The 21,354-nt window shown below is 41.5% G+C and overlaps 3 protein-coding genes across 15 annotated transcripts in view; 1 reads left to right on the plus strand and 2 right to left on the minus strand.

Moving 5' to 3' along the window:
* Nucleotides 1-1,467: 1,467 nt before the first annotated feature.
* On the minus strand, nt 1,468-6,026 carry LOC146674407 (tripartite motif-containing protein 16-like). The gene is made up of 2 exons (XM_085395519.1): nt 5,981-6,026; nt 1,468-4,287 (listed from the first exon to the last, which is right to left on the minus strand). The coding sequence occupies exon 2, from the start codon at nt 4,252-4,254 to the stop codon at nt 2,578-2,580; it is 1,677 nt and encodes a 558-aa protein (XP_085251645.1). The 5' UTR covers nt 4,255-4,287; nt 5,981-6,026; the 3' UTR covers nt 1,468-2,577.
* A 2,376-nt stretch (nt 6,027-8,402) lies between these two features.
* Nucleotides 8,403-10,492, minus strand: LOC146674408 (tripartite motif-containing protein 16-like). The gene has a single exon (XM_085402387.1). It carries the CDS (start codon nt 10,490-10,492, stop codon nt 8,831-8,833), a length of 1,662 nt encoding a protein of 553 aa, XP_085258513.1. The 3' UTR covers nt 8,403-8,830.
* Nucleotides 10,493-12,173: 1,681 nt separating this feature from the next.
* The window catches only part of phka1a (phosphorylase kinase, alpha 1a (muscle)), a 31,254-nt gene continuing 22,073 nt past the window's right edge, over nt 12,174-21,354 (plus strand). For 9 of the 13 annotated variants that reach the window (XM_085395673.1, XM_085395637.1, XM_085395569.1 and 6 more), the window contains exons 1-6: nt 12,174-12,452; nt 17,585-17,743; nt 17,887-17,934; nt 18,419-18,587; nt 20,352-20,434; nt 20,521-20,601. In XM_085395673.1, coding sequence (XP_085251799.1) covers nt 12,375-12,452; nt 17,585-17,743; nt 17,887-17,934; nt 18,419-18,587; nt 20,352-20,434; nt 20,521-20,601 — 618 coding nt within the window. In that variant the 5' untranslated portion in view covers nt 12,174-12,374. The remainder of the gene's footprint in view (nt 12,453-17,584; nt 17,744-17,886; nt 17,935-18,418; nt 18,588-20,351; nt 20,435-20,520; nt 20,602-21,354) is intronic. The other 4 variants (XM_085395612.1, XM_085395656.1, XM_085395646.1 and 1 more) reach the window with 1 other exon arrangement.

Here is a 21,354-nt window from a genome sequence, read left to right on the forward strand (position 1 = left end):
CACCCTCAACATCGCAAAGACAAAGGAGTTGATAGTGGACTTCCGGAGGTGCAGAGAAGTACACACCCCCATCACCATCAACGGCGCTGCTGTGGAGAGAGTGAGCAGCTTCCACTTCCTTGGGGTACATCTGGCTGAGGATCTTACGTGGTCAGTACACACAAACAAAACAGTGAAGAAGGCGCAGCAGCGCCTCTTCTTTCTCAGGAGATTGAAAAGATTCGGCATGAGCCCCCGCATCCTCAGGACCTTCTATCGCTGTGCCATTGAGAGCATCCTCACTGGATGCATCACCACCTGGTACGGCAACAGCACCGCCTACAACTGCAAAGCTCTCCAGAGAGTAGTGCGGTGCTCTGAACGGATAATTGGAGGTGAGCTTCCCTCCCTCCAAGACATCTACAGGAAGCGGTGCCTGAGGAAAGCGGGGAGGATCATCAAGGACTCCAGTCACCCCAGCCATAAACTGTTCAGACTACTTCCATCAGAAAGGAGGATCTGCAGCATCCGGTCCCGTACCAGCAGACTGAGAGACAGCTTTTTCCATCAGGCCATCAGACTGCTGAACACGTCATAGACACCTCAGCTTCACTACTGGAACTTCAACATTATGCACTCCATACTGTACAGTAACGCCACTGTTTTGCACATGTCTCAACTCTGTATATTTTTATATATTTTTTTATTGTTTACTCTATTTAATTTGTAAAATATGTATACACACACACACACACACACACACACACACACACACACACACACACACACACACGCAGAAAAACATATTTAGTATACACATCCAGAAATGCATATACTGTATGCATATATATATATATTGTACATATATTTATTAGTTTCAGATGTAGCCATTCTTGTATTTTGCTTGTTTACATTATTGTATTTTGCACAACTCTGTTGCTCGTGAAGCTTGCACACAAGAATTTCACTCACATGTACTGTACCAATGTACCTGCACATGTGATGTGACAATAAAAGTGATTTGATTTGATTTGATTTAGTACTGTGTGTAAAATGCCATCAAAAAGTCAATTAAGTTTTATTCTTTCTCACCTGTCTTTCTATCTCCTTTCACTTTTTAAAGGTTGCCATGTTAGAAAAAATATCTTGCCCTGCCATGCTGTTTATTGATGTGGCAAATGAATGGTTTATGAAAATATATCTAAATCTGTCATCAGTAATCAGTAATGATCATGTCTCACCTCTAGTCTTCTCTGTCTTAATTTCAGGTTTTCACCATGTGTTGTAGATGGTTCAGGAGGTTAACTCAACCAAGCAGTCTACTTTCGGGTACTGTTTAGAATACCAGAATAGGGAGGATGGTGTAGGTTTAAGTTTATTAGACTGATACTGTGAAATGCACTTCACACACGCACAGTTCTTTGTCGCCAGAGCGCAGACATAACGGCCCGTTATTAACGGGCTGGGGAAACGTGGAATAAAACACGAGGGGAAACAAGGCACAGGAACTCAGATCTATATGACTACAGATACACAGAGGGAGACACAGGAGCAAAGACACAGGAAATCTAACAACCAAAAAATAAACATAAAAACCTAGTGATTCAGACTAAACTTTAAAGTAACAAGGTGGACTCAAACCATAATACAAAAGGACAAAACACAAGAAACTGAAACCGCTGGGTCATAAGACCCAGGATCATGACACATGTCATATCTGTGGTCATCACAAGTGTTACAAACACAATAACGAATCAATAAAATGTGGCATGTCCTGATTTAATACATGGATGGCCTGACTGAGGGTAGAAGCTCCTCTTCAGCCTCTCTGTTCTTGCCCAGATGGTGGGGAACCTTCTGCAGATGGTGTAGAAACTGGACCGGTTTATTGCTGGGGTGGAAAGGGTCCTTTAGTATCTGAGCTGGGTTATCTTTTGGTGTAAATGTCCGGTAGGGAGGGGAGAGCAGCCCTGCAGCAGCGTTCTGCTGTACAGATCACTCTCTGAAGAGCTTTTTTGTCCTAGACACAGCTGTTCCCAAACCAGGATGCGACGTTCTGTGTGAGGATGCTCTCTACAGTGCCTGTATAGAAAGTCCTGAGGATCACTGGAGAGACCCTGAACTTCCTCAGTTGTCATAGGTGGTATAAGCACTGCCACAAATTCCTTTTTAACATTCAATAATTATTGTTAAACATGATTTTTTTCTAAGAATGTACAACTGATTTTATATTATTATGGGTGTACTGAACGCATCATTACAGTTTTCTTAAAATGCTTAAAAAGTGAAAGGAAGAAGTAAAAAATGATTGAGAAAAGAAATGATTGAGAAAGTTCATGAATGATTCATACAGTGTGACAGAAAACCTCACAGTATAAACCGTACAAAACTAATCTCACATTTTGATTAATAATACATGTGCAGACACTGGCATTCATTATGACTGATGCTACTGATTTCTAGTTCCTGTGCACAAAGAAATCTATCAGATTTTAATTCATATTTCATGTTTCCCCGTGACACTTGGCTTAAGATGATGGCATTTGATCAGTGAGTAAAGGAAAGAACAAGATGGGTTCACAAACCAATGAAGACGGTCTACTTTATCTCATTAAATGTAGCAGTGTTGTCAGCCCAAAAACTCTTCCAAATCCACAGTCCAGCATAGAGCGGCTTAGTGAATGTGGTCTGGACTCTGTGGAGGAGGGCCATGGTGTCAGAGACGCTGTAGAAAGAAAGAACACCTGCTCTGGGATCCACGTACACTCCTACTTTGGAGGACAGAGGGCCTGAGATGGAAGTTGTGATTTTATTGTGTCTGAATTTGTAGCAGTCACCGTAACACTCTAATGCCCAGGAATTATTGTTACTTCCAAAATCACTTTGATCCAGTTTATTTTTATTCTTGTACGTCACGGCTACTGAAAGGCCTTTCCCTTTCATCTCCACTTCCCAGTAACAAGGTCCAATCAGACTCTCCTTACTCAGGACCTGCTGGTAGTTGGAAAACCTGTCCCTTTTTTTATATCCAGGATAGATATTTGGATTATGAGCACTGTCTGATACGGTTCTGTTCTGATTAGACAGGAAGAGATTTTTGTGGACTGTATCTGGGTCGATCGTCAGTTGACATGAATGTTTTAAAAAGTCATCTCTGGTCTTAGGTTCAATTTGTGGCAATAAAACATCCACTGATCTCACTGTCAGAGTGATCTTCCTCCATTCCTCACTTAGAAATGCTTTGAGATTTTCTCTGGCTTCTAACATTGCTGTTTGCAGATCCTCAAAGTACTTAACTTGACACATTTTAAAGCTTGGTGAATCTGTATATTCACTGAGTTTTGACATCATGGAGTAACTTAGTAGAAATTCGGTGTGGTCCTCTGTGCCTGAAAGCTGCTTCAGCTCCTCTTCTTTCCTCCTCAGCTCAGTGATCTCTTGCTCCAGATTATTCTGAAGCTCCATGACTCGACTCTCTTCAGTTTCCTGCTGGGATTTGATCTGCTGCTTTAGATTTGAGCCTTTTTCTTTAATGTAACTCAACAGCTCATCGATGATGGCATCACTGTCTTCAATTGTTTTATCAGCAGACAGTTTGATCCCCTCCATCTCTTTCTCAAGCACTTCACCTTCCTCCATTCTGGTCTGAATTTTCTTCTGGACTTCCTGCAGATTCATCTTAAGGTCTTTCTCTTTGTCTGCCCTTTCAACTTCAACTGGAACTGTTACATGGCATTTATGTTTGTCCAGGCAGCAGACATAACAGATACACTGCTGATCAGTAATGCAGAACATCTTCATCACCTCATTATGAGTTGAACAGATGTTCCCTTTCAGCCTGTTCGATGGTTTGACCAGCTTGTGTTTGTCAAAGGCAGAGGAGTCATAGTGAGGCTGGAGGTGTTGCTCACAGTAAGAAACCAAACATACCAGACAGGACTTCACTGCTTTCAGCTTCTTTTCAGTGCAGACATCACAGGAAACATCTTCAGGTCCAGCATAGCAGAGATCAGCTGAAGCAGGACGGATTGCAGGTGTCTTCAAGTCCTCTACTAACTCTGCTAACATGCTGTTTTTCTCCAGCTCAGGCCTCGATATGAAACTCTTTGTGCACTGAGGACAGCTGTAGATTCCTTTTGGATCCTCATTATTCCATTGTCCTTTAATACAGCTCATACAGTAGTTGTGTCCACAGGGAATAGTCACCGGCTCCTTCAGTAGATCCCGACAGACTGAACAGTGGAATTTTACTGACTTGCTTCCTTGTTGTGCCATTCTGTGTGATGAGGTGAATGCCAAATAGTTTCACTGTGAAAAGAAGACGGATGTATCAGGTCATTCCAGAAAGGCATACGTCACACTCTTAATTATCCACCCACTATCTTCTGGTTATTCAAAGTTGGTCCACAGTGACATCAGGCTATTCCAGGTTTTCGGGTCCAACTGAGGGATCCCAAAGTATTCTCAGACCACACAAGACATATAATCTCTGCAGCAGGTTCTGGCTCTACTCCAGAAAGCCCTCAAAACCATACAGCATACTTTGCAAGTTTGAACAAACTGCCTTCCCACAGGTCTGCTTCATATTCTGGGATATGCAGAGTAAGCTACACAAACTACAGCAACTAGCTGTAAAATGAATATAAACTCTCATTGTTATTCACACATTAAAAACAGAACAGCTCATTTTTTGTTGCTCCTGCTAAACTCATTAACTGATTCAAACCAGAGTGTGAAAACACTGCCAGTCATTGAGAAAACCCAGAAAAACTCTTTACCTGATTCACTTTATATTTTGCAGGTGTTTTGTTGGGCACCTCAGTAAAAGCGCAGCACCAATTTTAGAATGAACAATTCTCATATTATTCTTATATTTTTTTCCTTAGTGTGAATACTACCCGCTCCATTCTCTATGGGGGCTGAGGTCACATGAATATTAAAAAAACAGAAAATTATGGGTTTGGTACATCACCCTGAGCTACGCCTAGTGAGACCCCCAACTCTCTGTGAATGGTACTCATGGCCATTGATCAGTGGTTGTTGATCAATGGTCATGAGAATTTGCATAATTATGATTAAGGAACTGACCTCCCAGCCCACTGTTCCTATAGTGGGCTGGTTTCAGTCATTATGCAAATGTACTGTTTATAAGATTTGGGGAAACCTGCAGTCAGCTGAGACTGAAGAAGTCACTTGGATGAGTGACGAAACGTTTCTCCCACAAAACGCTACGTCCAGATGAACAGAATCAACTTTTGGAGGTTTACTTTCCTGGATGATTGAGAATGCATCAAGATATTTGATTTCATGCAGAAATTAAAGCAGAGTGAAGTGATGAGTGATGGACTGCTTGTTGTAATTAAAAACAAAACAAAACACACATTTCAAAGTAAAAAAGTAGTAGCTCTTCATGGGTCTCTGATGCCAATATTTATCAAGTTAAACATAATTAAAACATTAAAAGCTTTGCATTGTCACATGATGGCCTGTGGTGGAATAAAATCAATAATTTTCAGTCCACATAAAAAGAAGAGACCATTTTTTTCAGTTTGTATAATAAATAAATGTCTCAACCTTAATGTTTCTTCTAAGTGGTGTTTTACACATTTGCCACATAAGCAGGAAGTCAGGAAGGACACCAGTGTAAAAATCAGTTAAATGAAAAATGTGGACCGACCTGTTGTGGCCACTCCTGTGACAAAGGGAGCACGCAGAAGAAGCTATCATAGATCATCTACTTGTTGCATTGACAGAAGAATCATTGAGTGTCCAAAACATTGATTTATTTATGACCGGTTACAACTTTCATTATTATCATTATGTAATAATATCATATATTATTACAAATATTTAAAGAAAAACAAAAAATATGCTTAATAAGTCCTGTTAATCAAGTATTGCTGGCTGTTTGTCTCTGAAACAAAGGTTAGATCTGTACATTGGACCTGTGGATTAAACTTGTTTGAAATAAATAAACAACTACATAGAAGTATTTACTTACCAGAAATCATGCGTCCTGCTTTCTTCACAGGTCAGATGGGACTGACTGTGTCTGACAAATACATTCCTCGAGACTCCTCCTTTGAGACGCAGGAGTTGCCAGATTGGGCCCAGTGAAGGAAATGAACTTTAAACGCTGTTGTGTATGAGCAACAAGTATGGTACTGCATATGCAGCATTTAAACAGATTCAATACCAAAATTACACAAATAAACATTACAAACCTGAATTTACACTAAACTGATTTCTTTTGTTTCTCATATTCAGAGTAGTTGGATATTTATGTCTTGATTCAGCAACCTGTCAAACTTAGTGGTTGATTTTTATTTTGTATGGCCAGGCTGAGAGGGCGGGCAACTGTCTTATTGGTGAGCCCATCAGAGGTGTCTAGAACCTGTAACATTAAACTATTAACCAGCATTAGTCTTCCGTTGTTATTACTTTAGGGTCAGAATAAATGGCCAAATATGGTGAAACCTGCTAATGTGCCATTTTAGAGATCAATCGTATTCTTACAACTGTTGTCATGGTACCTGTGCCTGCCCGGCCAGCCCAGTGTGGCTACAAATGTTTTTGTTATTGCTTTGTCTTTTCTTTCTCTCTCTCTCTCTCGCTCTGCCTGGGTGGAGCTGAGCTCCCGCCCTTGGGCCATGCACCTGCAGCTGATCACCTGTGATTCTGAATTTCTTTGCTGGCTCTTCTTAAGGCAGGGGGGCTGAGCTACTCGTCGCTGGAATATTGAGTAACTTTAGTTAGTAATACCCGACTCTGCAGAATTCAGTCGTTTCTCATGCTCGCTTCGGAGTAACCCTCGTTTCTGTGAGTAGTCCATGACCATGGACTACTGAGTGTGATTATGTGGAGGAGGAGCGGAGCGAGTGTGAAGGCTTTGTGTTTTCCAGACCCTGTGGACCCTCAAAACCCTGGTGTGTCCCCCCCCCTCCCCCCGTGCATATAGTGCACCCGGTGTGGATAAATAAAGAACTGTTTAAATCCCATCTCTCAGTCTGTGCCTCAGTCCGCTCCATCCCCATGACAGCTGTCCTCTTTTTCAAAACAGTAACGTAATCAGTTTGGTTGTCTCACATTTAAATGGCCATCTTTTACTTAAATCCTCCACAAAGGATATCACCTAGCTGGTTATCTACGACTTCATCTCCCAGGGCTGCTTTAATCTAAAGCTGAGCAGGAGGCTTTACAGACGTGTGCAGGAGCACTCTGTCAGAGAGTTTCTCTTTCTTTTACTGGGAATACCATGAGACCGAATGTATGTTCTACTCTTAAATCTGCTTCAGAGGCTGTGAGATGCTTTTCTATGGCAATGAGGTGGTATGACTAACAGAATGACTGCTTTTGGAGTGAGCCAGGCCAGTAAGAACAGTCATATGCAACCAGGACCTACTAGGAAGTGGTAAAGCCTGGAGAAAACCCACAGTCTGCTTTGAGCTGCTCTTGCTTCTGAAACAGATTAAACAAGCTCCAACATGCTAATTTGCATCTTTACCTGAGGAAGGACACAAGACATGTAGTTTACAAAGCAAATACTCTGACTTACCATGAGGTGGCAGCGCGGGCCCAATGGATCACCCACAAGCACACAATAAAGGACACAAAACATCTTATGAGGCTAAGTGGACTATATCTTTGGTTTTCCACATCAGACTTCTGAAAGTTCAGATGTGTAGCAAGATGGTTTTGGTTCATCCTCAGGGGAGAACTGCTGAGAAACCCCATTTGGTTTAGTGCTGTGAGAACCAAAGCGATAGATTATGGAGAAAACAAAGACCGTCTTGCTGTCCGGGAATTTAATTCCTTTGGGGGGGCTGAACACAGAAGTTCCTGGGTCTATTGCTTAAGACTGAAAAAAGGAAAACATGATACTTTCTAGGAAGAACTCTATACATGCATCACATTGGGGTGATGAACTGTCTTTATTATTTTGTACTGCTTGACACTTCTGTTTGAATTCAAATCATCTGAATGTTAATGGGAATTATAAAGCCTGTCTTGTCGTATATATTTCAACAGTTTCAAAACCTAAGCTGGTATTTTGATGAAAAAAATGACATATAATCAGCTGTTTAAAAGGATACTTTAAAAGTACATTTAAAAAAAAACTAACTCAACATTTGTATTCAGTTTTTGTGTGGATAGAGAAAATCCTGCATTATACTTCAAGATGCTCACTATACGAAATCTACTGAATTATATAAATATTCAAGGTGTGAAAAGTTGTTGGAATAAAACTAAACTCATCTTTATTAGACAACTATGTCATATAGGTCATCACAAATGTTACAAACATGATAACGGGTCAATAACAGTGAACAAATTCAAAACTAATGACATCATGTAACAGCTGGACTGATACAATAAATACTGCAGACACTATTAAAAATAGTCAGCCTGATTAACCTACTGCCCTCACTAGTTCATTTTTAACAATCAATAATTATTGTTAAACATTATTTTTTAAGAATGTACAACTGATTTTATATTATTATGGGTGTACTGAACGCATCATTACAGTTATTTTCTTAAAATGCAAAAGATGTAAAAGGAAGAAAAATGATTGAGAAAGTTCATGAATGATTCATACAGTGAGACAGAAAACCTCACAGCAACAGTATAAACCGTACAAAATAATTCTCACATTTTGATTAATGATACATGTGCAGACACTGGCACTCATCATACCTAGCTGCTACTGAGTTCATGTTCCTGCACAAAGAAATCTATCAGATTTTAATCAATATTTCATGTTTCCCCGTGACACCTGGCTTAAGATGATGGCATTTGATCAGTGAGTAAAGGAAAGAACAAGATGGGTTCACAAACCAATGAAGACGGTCTACTTTATCTGATTAAATGTAGCAGTGTTGTCAGCCCAAAAACTCTTCCAAATCCACAGTCCAGCATAGAGCGGCTTAGTGAATGTGGTCTGGACTCTGTGGAGGAGGGCCATGGTGTCAGAGACGCTGTAGAAAGAAAGAACACCTGCTCTGGGATCCACGTACACTCCTACTTTGGAGGACAGAGGGCCTGAGAGGGGAGTTGTGATTTTATTGTGTCTGAATTTGTAGCAGTCACCGTAACACTCTAATGCCCAGGAATTATTATTGCTTCCAAATTCACTTTGATCCAGGTTATTTTTATTCTTGTATGTCACAGCAACTGAAAGACCTTTCCCTTTCATCTCCACCTCCCAGTAACAAGGTCCAATCAGACTCTCCTTACTCAGGACCTGCTGGTAGTTGGAAAACCTGTCCCTTTTTTTATATCCAGGATAGATATTTGGATTATGAGCACTGTCTGATACGGTTCTGTTCTGATTAGACAGGAAGAGATTTTTGTGGACTGTATCTGGGTCGATCGTCAGTTGACATGAATGTTTTAAAAAGTCATCTCTGGTCTTAGGTTCAATTTGTGGCAATAAAACATCCACTGATCTCACTGTCAGAGTGATCTTCCTCCATTCTTCAGCGAGAAAAGCTTTGATTTTATCTCTGACTTCTAACACTGCTGTTTGCAGATCCTCAAAGTACTTAACTGGACACATTTTGAAGCTTGGTGAGTCTGTATAATCGTTGAGTTTGAAAGGCAGGGAGTAGCTGAGTAGAAACTCTGTGTTGTCCTCTGTGTGTAAAAGCTGCTTCAGCTCCTCGTCCATCTTCTTCAGCTCAGTGATCTCCTGCCCCAGCTTCTTCTGAAGCATTACAACTCGACTCTCTTCCTCTTTCTGCTGGAGTTGTATCTGCTGCTTTAGACTTTTTCCCTTTTCTTTAATGTAACTCACCAGCTCATTGATGATGGTCTCACTGTCCTTCATTGCTTCATCAGACGACACTTTAATCCCCTCTACCTCTTTATCAAGCACTTTCACTTCCTCCTGTCTTCTCTGAATCCTCTGCTGGATTTTTTGCAGAATCAGCTTGAGATCTTTCTGCCTGTGTTTCCTTTCTTCTTCAACTTGAACCGTGTTATGGTGATTATGTTCATTCACACAGCAGACATAACAGATACACTTTTGATCAGTACGGCAGAAAATCTTCATCACCTCATTATGAGTTGAACAGATGTTCCCTTTCAGCCAGTTGGATGGTTTGACCAGCTTGTGTTTGTCAAAGGCAGAGGAGTCATAGTGAGGCTGGAGGTGTTGCTCACAGTAAGAAACCAAACATACCAGACAGGACTTCACTGCTTTCAGCTTCTTTTCAGTGCAGACATCACAGGAAACATCTTCAGGTCCAGCATAGCAGAGATCAGCTGAAGCAGGTCGGATTGCAGGTGTCTTCAAGTCCTCTACTAACTCTGCTAACATAGTGTTTTTCACCAGCTCAGGCCTCGGTGCAAAGACTTTTCTGCACTGAGGACAGCTGTAGGCTCCTTTTGGTTCCTCTTTATCCCAGTGTCTTTTAATGCAGCTCATACAGTAGTTGTGTCCACAGGGAATAGTGACTGGATCCTTCAGTAGATCCAGACAGACTGAACAGCAGAGTTTTTCCTGATCCATTGTCTGTCCTGTGTGAATGTCTCGTGTGAATCTTTGTATGTGAAGGTTAATGTCAACCAGTTTTACTGTGGAGGGAAAAGTGGTGTGTATCGGATTACACTCTGTTTCAGGAAATCACGAGGGAAGTCACACTTGACAGTAGGGTGTTTCAGTAGACAAATGTCATTCAGTGGAATTATTTCACAGTTCCCTTTTCCCCCCTTACTTGATTATGTATTTCTGTGTTTTTTTCATTGTCCATGCTTTTATTTTGCATTTCTTTCAGTAAGCTTTACTTCTCTCAATTACCCACTCCTGGTTGAATCCACTATACTGGTGTTATGTATAACCAATTAGGACTAAGCATTGCTCAGGTGGGACCAATGGCATGTGTGGGGGTGGGACAGATGGTCTGTTGACAGAGAGAAGAGCAGGTAAAACAAGATAGGGCAACAAAGAGCCAATCAAGTTCAAAGTTCAGAAGTAATGTGATTTCTTTTTACAGTTTTCCAACTTTCTAATTTTGGTATTGTTTGATACCAAGTAAATACAGGGCCAGTAACACCGTTACCAAGTACTGATACTGACACTTTTAAGAAGTGAGTCACATGACAACAACAAAACACAGTAGAGCACAGGAGGAGCAAGCTGTGCATGTAAGTTGGGAGAACAGTAATGTTTGCAGAGACATGCAAAGACATGTCTGCTTACTGATGAAATGGGAGGAATGTACAGAGCATAGGAGAGAGAATCTAAAACTGAAGTATCAGTACCCACACTAGTATGGTATCAGTATGACTGATATTTAGATTGGTCCACCTATTACTAAATTCTGGTAATCAAGAAGTTATTGAGTGATTTGTATTACAACTTTATTTTTACTTCATCTGCATCTGTATCATCTGCAAATGTAATTATAATATTGGTAACATAAGCAAGAGTGCAGTACATCCTAATTGTTGTTCTTAAAGCAACAATAGCTAATTTCATGGTAGGAGGACAGGACCATTCAGCAGAGGGCAGAACCGTACACATTGCATCTCTAAGGCAAGTATAGCAAATTCCAGATCAGTAGCATTAGCTCGCAAAAATAATACGCAGTTTTTAATCCTACTTTGCACAACATTTCTATGAGCATTCAAACTGCATATAGTTAACAGAGATGTCACCTAACTATTACACCAACTAATTCCTCTGATGACGCTGATAGGAGAGTGTCTTAGTTTTACAGCTTTTCCTACTAATAAAACCTGCCCTAAGGTCATTCATACTAAACAAAAATAATTAAGTAAGAGAAGAAGACACAAGTGACCTGTTTTTTTATTCACTACTACAGAATTAAAACTTTTTTTAAAAAATAAAAACCTGTTTTATAATTACAGGACATTCTTTTCTATAGTTTTACACAATTATTTCTTGCATTTTAAGCCCAAAGAGTCTTGTTGACAGATTTCTTTAATTTACTACAGGAGCATTTATTTATTATGTAAAGGTAAAGACTGATTTTGAAATTGCACTTCTTTTTTTCTAATATTAAGATATCTCCAGGACTAAAAGTGTAGTTAAACTTTTTGTTGGACATCTTTGAGCTATAGGATAACAGTGCAGAGCCCTTTCCCCCTTTCTACGCTTTTATTTTGAAGTCTCCACAATTCCGGTGTCTTCCTGGTACTGGTACTTCCGGGAACCAGCTTATCGCAGCCAGCTTTGGGTTCAGGTTACAGCTCCAGGCTGCCGCCGAGCTGTTTTTATGACAGCCGGGCAGAAGCTCCTCCGGTCACCGTAATAGCGGGCCTCTTCCGGCTTGTTGGACCCCAGAGAGGGGAAGAGGAAATGACTTTTCTGGGGAGCTTTTAGAGAGTTTTCCTTCTGCCCTCCTGAAGTGAACCGTTGACTTGTCACCATGAGAAGTCGGAGCAACTCGGGCGTTAAATTGGACAACTATGCCCGGATAGTGCAGCAGACTATCCTGCGGCACCAAGTGAGTGTGAAGCGTTGTTGTTTCACAGCTGTTTAGCGACCGTTAGCTTTAAAATACACACTTAGGCGGTGTCATGTGTGCAGGCAGTGTTAGCTGGTCCGCTGCGAGTTAAACTCAGATGTTTTCATGCATGCAGGAGGTGAGGCAGGGCGATATTTCGCAAGGCTGCAGAGCTCTTTGAATCACACACACTTTCCCTGAAGTGTGTGTGTAGCTGTGAGTGTAGCTGTGAGTGTAATGGAGGTCTTTGATGCACTGGGGAAGTTTTTGCCATTTTATGTCAACTTGTTCTGAAGAGGCCAAAACTATGCGGACATGTTAAGTTTTACATCCTCTTGCAGGGGCGGTTTCAGAGTGTTTTAAATGGGGTGGCCCACGGGACATTACAGTGTTTGATTAGAAATAAAGACAAATGTTTAAATTTGTATCAATATTATATAAAAACTCTGGGCGTGATAGTCCAGTCTTAAATGCAAAAGAAACTTTAAGTATTTAATGTAAAAGTACCCATGTAAGTGCTTCATTAAGGCAAATGGGGGTAGAGGGGGTCGATTTCATAACTCCTCCAGTATGCATGTCCAAGTATCCTCCTGCAAGGTGCCGAACCCCTAATCAGAGTGAGCATGAATGTTAGACAAGGCCCTTAGATACAGAGAAAAGCACTTTCAATTCAATTTATTCAATTTTATTTATATAGCGCCAAATCACAACAAAAGTCGCCTCAAGGCGCTTCATACGCTCACTTGTATGAATGTGTGTGTGATTGAGTCAAAAGTGTTCAGATTGCTCAGTTACAGTAAAGTAGTGCTACACAAGTACCATTTTATTCATCAAAAGCTTACCAACAAGTGTTGTGGTGCAACAAATACTTAAAGTACAGTACTTGAGTGGTCCTAGCCATGCTTTCCATTCAATGGGGGTTGTTAGAGTAATATTTCTCATATGGTTGGTGGCCAGCCATATTTTACAGGGGGTAGTGGCACCCCAGACATTCAACAATGAACACCCCTGTAATATGGCTGTTTGAATAACTGCTGCTGCAGTCTCTGATGTAATATTTTATAACTGGGCTGCAGGTGTTGCCCATAATTAATCAGAAGGTCAGAAGGTAATTAATCAGAAGGTCGGTGGTTTGATCCCTGGCTGCCTCCTGGCTGCATGCCAAATATCCTTGGGCAAGATACTAACCCCATGTTTGCCTACTGGTGGTGGTCAGAGGGCCCGGTGGCGCCAGTGTCCGTCAGCCTCGCCTCTGTCAGTGCGCCCCAGGGTGGCTGTGGCTACAGTGTGGCTTGCCATCACCAGTGTGTGAATGACTGAATGTAGTGTAAAGCGCTTTGGGGTCCTTAGGGACTAAGTAAAGCGCTATACAAATGCAGGCCATTTACCATAATTAGAACGAGTCCTGATTACTGACATTAAGAGACCCCTCTATCATCCTGCATCGAGGAAACTAGTATTGTTGGTATTATTTTGTTTTATTTTTTTTTAAGGTTTTTGTAGTCATAACTGCTTGAGTTTGTCTTTTCCCCTCTCTTCAGTCATTCATTTTTATTTACTTTACTTAATTTGATCAACTTACAAGCAGTACATTAAAAATGGGGGGGGGCAGTGTGTTTTCCCTGTGTCGCATACACTGGGAGAGAGTCGACCTTCAGCAGCGGTGTCATATTCACTTTCACTAAAGGTCACCCCGGTCAAGTTCAGACTTGTTGTTTATTAACATGCTTTTAATTTAATGAATGAAGCATATCTCATTAAGCTGTTTCATGTTCAGTTTGGTCAGTTTATTAGTTTCCTTCACTCATTCAAGCAAAACGATGTTCTCATCATATTTCTATTCAGAGGCTTTAAAACAAACAGCCACCTCAAATTAGCCTGTTTCACAAACCTGAATGTGAGAGCCGCTGGTAGTTTGGGCCATTTAAGGCAACCAAATTAATCCTCATGTTAACGGAAAGTAACAAGCCTTTGTCGCCGTGCACAGGAGTCATACAGCCCGATCTGCTTCCATGAATCTGGCTGCGCATAAACATGAAATGTGCCTTTGACTTTTGGCTCAGAGAGACATTTTCCTGTGGCTGCAGCCTGCATTCAGTTCAGAGATGCTCTGAAGCCCAAATATCTCTGCTGGTGTGTGCATGAAAACATCAGCGTTCCTCTAAAACAGAAATTTGTGGGCCTCATTTTAGACTATGTAAAATATTAGACTCTGAGGTGATCAGACATCTCCCACACTTTGTTTCTTTGAGTTATCCAGCTTATTAATTTGCAGTTACGGTGCTAGTGTACCTGTCTATGTGCTTTGTGCTATGTGCTCAGATTTGTGTATGCCATCCCTCCACTACAATGATAACTTCAAATCTATGGCCTGGACACCTCTGATGTTGTACGATACCTCCGGCTCACAGAAAGTGTTGAATTTAGTCCTTTGCACAGCCAAAAACAGCACAAATAATCTCGATACCCCTGACTTTGTGCACTGCAGTGTTGCTACGTCAGTACAGGGAACATGAGCTGCAGCAACAAAGCTCAAATCATATTATTGCTTAAAATATCCCAGCGTGCTTCAGGATTAACATTTTCCTTCATCTGGGTAAAGAGTAAAGCAAAGAGCAGGGAGAATAACAGCAGATAACCCCACACATCTACCCTTGTATCGGCTGGTGTGTCTTCGTCCTGTCACAGTTTACATAGAAGCTACAGAGATTAGCGAGTCCTGTTTACAGAAGAGCACGTTGATAAGATCGGTGACGCTTTGGAGACAAAAACAGAGCAAAGGAATTAAAAATGGTAAAAGAGAGGCTGAGGTTATAGTAAAGCAAACACAACAACTCCACCCAGAAAGGACAGAGGACAGTTCACCCTCTTAAAGAGAGGAAAACACCTGGAAAAGCTTCTGGTAATAGCACTGTTTTGGAGTTTATAGAGTTTATAAGTTGGAGGAAGAGCGTAAGAAGCCTGGGGAGGGGTGATCCTGGACTGTCTCACTGCCGAGTTTGTAGTCCAGTAGACAAATTCAGTGTGAGGTCACTTTTTGAACAAGTCCCAAGTGGCTGCTTAGCCAGCCCGCAGTTGTATACAGTTCACTGCTCAGATGGATCAGTGCACTAAGGACCGCAGTTACTCAGTGAGAGCTGAGGCCCTTGCTGCAGCTGCAAGCTCAGAGACTGATATATGTGAGTGAAAAAGATCTGCAGCAGTTTGTCCTGTTATAAAAGCAACTAAACACAAGCTGTTCCACACACGAATCACTCGAACCATTCTCACTTTTAGAGCTTGACAACACCTCGCTGTGTTTCTGCAACATATTCACAAAACACTTTGAGTGTCATTTCTGTTGGTGATGAAACCTGTGTTGATGCTGAAAGCTCTGACAGCCGTACTATGTCTTGTGCATGTGATAAAATGACATTTGGACATTCTTTAGGCAGCAGGTAGCAAGACAGACAGCAGCGATTCACATTTGCTGATCTGAAAAGTGCATTTTGCTGTCAAACAACCTCGCTATAACAGGAAGAAAGAGTTCTCTACTCGTAGAAAGGGACTTTGCAATTATCCGGTTTTATTAGCAAACACCGACCTTAGGGGAAATGAAGAGAAGCATGCACAGTTACAGCTATGCTGCTCGTGCAGTAAGGGGAAATGCATGCTTAGTCTTCAAATTCCCCTCGTCGATTACATTGACAAAAATGACTCAACATTTTCTATAATGGTCTTTTTTTTCAGAATGGAGGGAGTGTGTAATTGGTTCAGTTTGTCTGTCAGTCTGTTTGTTATCAGTTTAGCATCCACAGTTTTCAGTCCATCTTTTTTTCAATTTTGTGTGACGGCAGATGTCGATAACAACTCGAGCTGCTTTAATTTTATTCAAAATCAGATCAAGGCCACACCAAATGGCCTTGATCAAAAACAAACCAAAAACTTTGTTACCCACAAGTTTTTATAGATTGTCTTCAGACTTCACAACAATATACTAGGCTCCGGGGGACATGAGTACCAAGGTTGGCTAAGCATTTGGACTTGACCTTCACTGTTAGTACTCAAGGTCAAAGTTGACCATGAGAAAGAAATGTGAAGAAACCATATCCAGTAATATGTCATATGAAAGTGCATCGTGAGAGCTGTAGCACACACTTTTTATTTTTTCAGTACGTTACACTATGACAGAGGTCTCCAACTCCAGGCCTTGAGGGCCGCTGTCCTGCAGGTATTAGATATAACCGTGGGTCAACACACCTGAGTCACATGATTAGTTCATTACCAGACCTCTGGAGAACTTCAGGACATGTTGAGGAGGTTATTTAGCCATTTAAATCAGCTGTGTTGGACCAAGGACACATCTGAAACCTGCAGGACACCGGCCCTCGAGGCCTGGAGTTGGAGACCCCTGCCCTACAACATCACAATGACGCTGTAATGGGCTGACGTCAGCATGTTGTCATAAAAGCATTATAAAACATCAAAGTTGTAGTATAAGCTGTGCTGTCTGCTGTTGTTGTGTCTGTATTTCTGTGCATTTTCTCATTGGATGCAATATTTAAAACCAACAACTTCTGCTTTTACCACTGAACTTGTTTCAGCTGTGGATCATCTGCCTCCGTCTTGCAACTCCAGCCATCCTGTTCTGTCACACCAACACTCTGCATGTCCTCCTCCATTGCAACCATTAACCTCCTATGAGTTCTTCTATTCCTCAACAAGCTCCATCGTCAACATCCTTTGTCCAATATATCCTCCATCTCTCATCATGTCCAAACCATCTCAGCCCCACCTCTCCAACCTTGTCTCCAGACTGCTCAGCCTGAGCTGTCCCTCTGATTTTAGTCATTCCCAATGAAACAGGTGGGGGGAGAAAGATTTTAAAAAAAAAAGAAGTACAATAAATTGGTTGCACAAGTGTACGCACTCGGGTAAGAGTTTATCAGCATAGCTATCTTGACTTTGCAATATTTGCCCCGTCTTTCTTGCCTTTCTCGCTCCGAATCTGTCCGATTGTGTTGAAAACACGTTTTATCCTCTGCATGTCCAATAATCTTGACTTCTCTCGCAAAGTTTACCTCTACATTGCCTACAGTGCCTATCAAAGGTTACAGTGCCTGTGACCTTTGACTTCTGCCTGTGTCCCATAGGATCCGGTCACAGGCCTTCTCCCAGCAAGCCCAGATCAGCCTGACGCCTGGGTCCGTGACAATGTTTACAGCATCGTGTCCGTGTGGGCGCTCAGTCTGGCCTACAGGAAGAACGCCGACCGGGACGAAGACAAAGCGAAGGCCTACGAGCTGGAGCAGGTAGGTGTGCGCCTGTGGGTGGAGAGCGTTGAGGTCAAGAGGTTGTGTTTTTATTCTCTGACTTGGCTGGTTGGGTTGTTTATTTAAAGATGTGCAGGCTGAGGTGTAAATGTTGACATTTAAGCGTCTCTCTGCGTTTCTAGAGTGTGGTGAAGCTAATGAGAGGCGTCCTGCAGTGCATAATGAGGCAGGTAGGATATCTCCATTCTGTTTGTCTTTTAACTTCTCTGTTAGATACACGTCACTTCCCCTCTCTCTCTCTTTAAAAAAAAAAAAATTCTCTAACCCTGTCAGCTGTTTCCCTACCAGCTTCTCGTTGCTCACATTGTGATGTTTATTACTTTTATTAAACTTGAACGTGCCGTCGTCAGATTGGATTATTATTATTATGATTTTACTTTAACTGCGCTCGCTGTGAGTCTGAGAGCGGGGGCGGCTGACTCTAAGTGTGACTGTGAATTTCCACAGTTTATATATAAATGTGAACATTATTGTTGCCATTTTAAATAACATTGATTCCATATTTATAACCTCTGCATTCATTTGTGCAGTTCTGTGATTACATTTGTTGGATATTTTAATCATTGTTAACGTTTAGGAATCATTGCACATTCTTTGGACCTGCTCTTTTCACACGCTTTAAAAGAAAAATCTCTCCACCCTTCTTGTTCTCAGCTGGATAAGGTGGAGAAGTTTAAATACAGCCGTAGTACCTCAGACTCGCTCCACGCCAAGTACAACACCAAGACCTGCGCGACAGTGGTCGGGGACGATCAGTGGGGTCACCTGCAGGTCGACGCCACCTCGCTTTTCCTGCTGTTCCTCGCTCAGATGACTGCGTCTGGTAGGAGGGAACCTATAACATCCCCTGTAAAACAGATGAAACTAAACTAAAAAGCATTATAGGAAAACCAGAACCGGTGTTAATAGATGTTGTCGTTACCTTGAGTCTGTCTACATCAGACTTTGTTGCTGAAGAATCATTAATATTTTTTTTCCCATTTTGTGTTGATTTAGCTGAAGGAGTTGTTAAGTGAATTTTAAACCATGTTGGTCAGACTTAGGCCTCAGTTGCACAGGTCTAGATAGCCGTTAGTGCCGTACAGGGAAAAATCCCTGACTGGCTGTAGGTTTCTGCCGGTCACTAGGTGAAATTGGTCATAGAGAGAGCCCTGCACCAAAAACTTTGTCATAATTGCTTTGATCAAGTCGAGTAGCGTTTTATTGTCACCCCAACAATATGCACTCAAGTATACAGTGGGACGAGATATCAGATCAAAGGTGCAAACTGTAAAAATAAAGACGAAAAAATTCAAATATACAACTATACAGAAATGAGATAAAGTAGCAGATTGTCCTGATTGCCAGCAGTTTGCATGGAAAGGCCTCTTGCCAGCCTGTCGCAAATTGTACACATTTTCTTAGCAACCAGTGGTTGCTGGGGCTGACTGAGGCTACGTCCACACTCGCCCGGATAGATCTGAAAATGGCGTTTTCGTCTGAAAACGCTCTGCGTCCTCACTAATGTTTTCAGTCGTTTTCACAGAGTTGTGCATCCACATTGAAACAGACGAAAACGCTTATGTTCCAGTACTGCGCATGCGTGAAACGCAAGACGATTCAACCTGCCTCATTTCTGTCTGCCCTTTATTTACTTTCCAGCTGTTTGAAACGTTGCGGCGAGTTTTTAAATGGACTAACAGTGAGGTGGAGTTGCTGCTGCGAGTAACACAAAAGTACAAAGTTGCAAAAGCGAGTGAGAGTTAAAGAATTTGAAGAAAAGCTATCTGGAGCATGTACAGACTGAGATTAATCTTTAATAGGGCTGTCAAAACTGAGAGGAAACAAAACAACTGCTCCGCTATCTTAGTTTAATTGGTCACATGACTGGATCACATGACTGTCATTGCTTTCAAAAAGTCTCAGTTTTCGCTGTCCACACTGCGACACGAAAGCACCGTTTTCAAATGTGTGCGTTTTTGAGAGTGTTTTCAAAACGGCGCGTTTTCCTTGAGCCAAAATGCTGTCTCAGTGTGGATGGGAGGCTAAAATGGAGAGAAAACGATGTGTTTTCAAAAGGAAACGCATTAGTGTGTACGTAGCCTGAGACCTTCAGAACGTGGCCAAACATCAGACCTGGAGTAAGTCTTATCACATCTAGATGTGAACTTGGGCAGATGTAAGGTTTTGAGATGCGTTCTTTCTTTTGGGTGGGGAGTTAAATTTAAAACGTCTTACATCAATCAGTGTATTTGTTTCCTTTCTTTTTGGGTTGTATTTCTTTGAAAAGATCAAAATGGGGCAAGGAAGGGAAGCACAACAGGTAACAAGTAACTAAACTCAGTGAAAATATAAACACTATACAATTTAAAGGGAAAAACACCTTTTTCATGCTCCCCTTTTCACAAGGGAAAGCCAAAACTAGAACAAAATCAATCCAAAATTTCAACATATATGCTGTCAGTGTTATTTTCTGTGTGTGGTATCATTTTGTCTTCCAGAATCTAGAAAAATAATTTGTATGTGTGTGATTTGCATCCAAACAAAATGATTGTGATACATTTTTAAATGAAGGTTCCTGTCTTCATTGTTTACGTCTGTGTCCCAGGTCTTCATATCATCTACACCCAGGACGAAGTGGACGTAGTTCAGAATCTCATGTTCTACATTGAGGCGGCTTACAAAGTGGCTGTAAGTCAACTTTATTCTTCTCCAGCTCCACAGAAAATGACTGCTTCTTGTTTTATTCATTCTGTCTTGTTTCTATTTCCCCTCAGGATTATGGGATGTGGGAAAGAGGAGACAAAACCAACCAGGGCATCACTGAGCTGAACGCCAGCTCTATCGGCATGGCCAAGGTTGGCACAGACACACAAACATGCAATAAACGCAGACATCTACGACACTTTAACAAGCTCGGGGGGACAAAATAAGTGAGAGCAGAGCTTCCAACGCACAGGGGGAACAGGTGCTCCAGTAAAAATGTCTGGCACTGTCAAAGGTGCACAGCGGCCTTTACGCTGACCTTTAGAAGACCCTGACTCCACAGAGCTAAGTCTGGATCACATTCTGTACTGAAAGTATCTTCTCAGCCGCAGCATGTCAGTAAATGTTCAGATAAACTGTGAAGTCAGTCTTGCTTTTTTTTTTTTTTTTTTTAATTCCAACATGTTTTAATTTTATTGAATTCTCTGCAGCACATTTGACCTCAGTCGGTAAAAATCTGCAGTGAGAGTGAAACTTTCAGGTTACTGGTAAACATTACTGTGAGTTTTTTCACGCAGCAGCAGCCGGGCATGTTCTCTGTGCGTCCGGCTCTGTCCTCAGTTGGCATTAAAAGAGGGCTATCATGTTCTCTGTGGTCTTCCAAGAATGGCTTCTCACTCAGAAATAACATAATACTCAGCACACACACACACACACACACACACACACACACACACACACACGTTTAATTTAAGACTTTGAAAACAAGCACCACTACAGGACCTTCTCTGCTCTGTTAATTATGTAAAGTTAATCTTATTTATAACAGCAGACCTGAGCTGAGCAGCTTTAACATGATTTGCTCCTTAACGCATTGAACCACAAGGTTTAAAATTAGAGATGGC

Source organism: Rhamphochromis longiceps, linkage group LG3, assembly GCF_057381845.1.
Source record: "Rhamphochromis longiceps isolate RC_006_pf linkage group LG3, R_longiceps_female_GT1.1, whole genome shotgun sequence".
NCBI classification, from domain to species: domain Eukaryota; kingdom Metazoa; phylum Chordata; class Actinopteri; order Cichliformes; family Cichlidae; genus Rhamphochromis; species Rhamphochromis longiceps.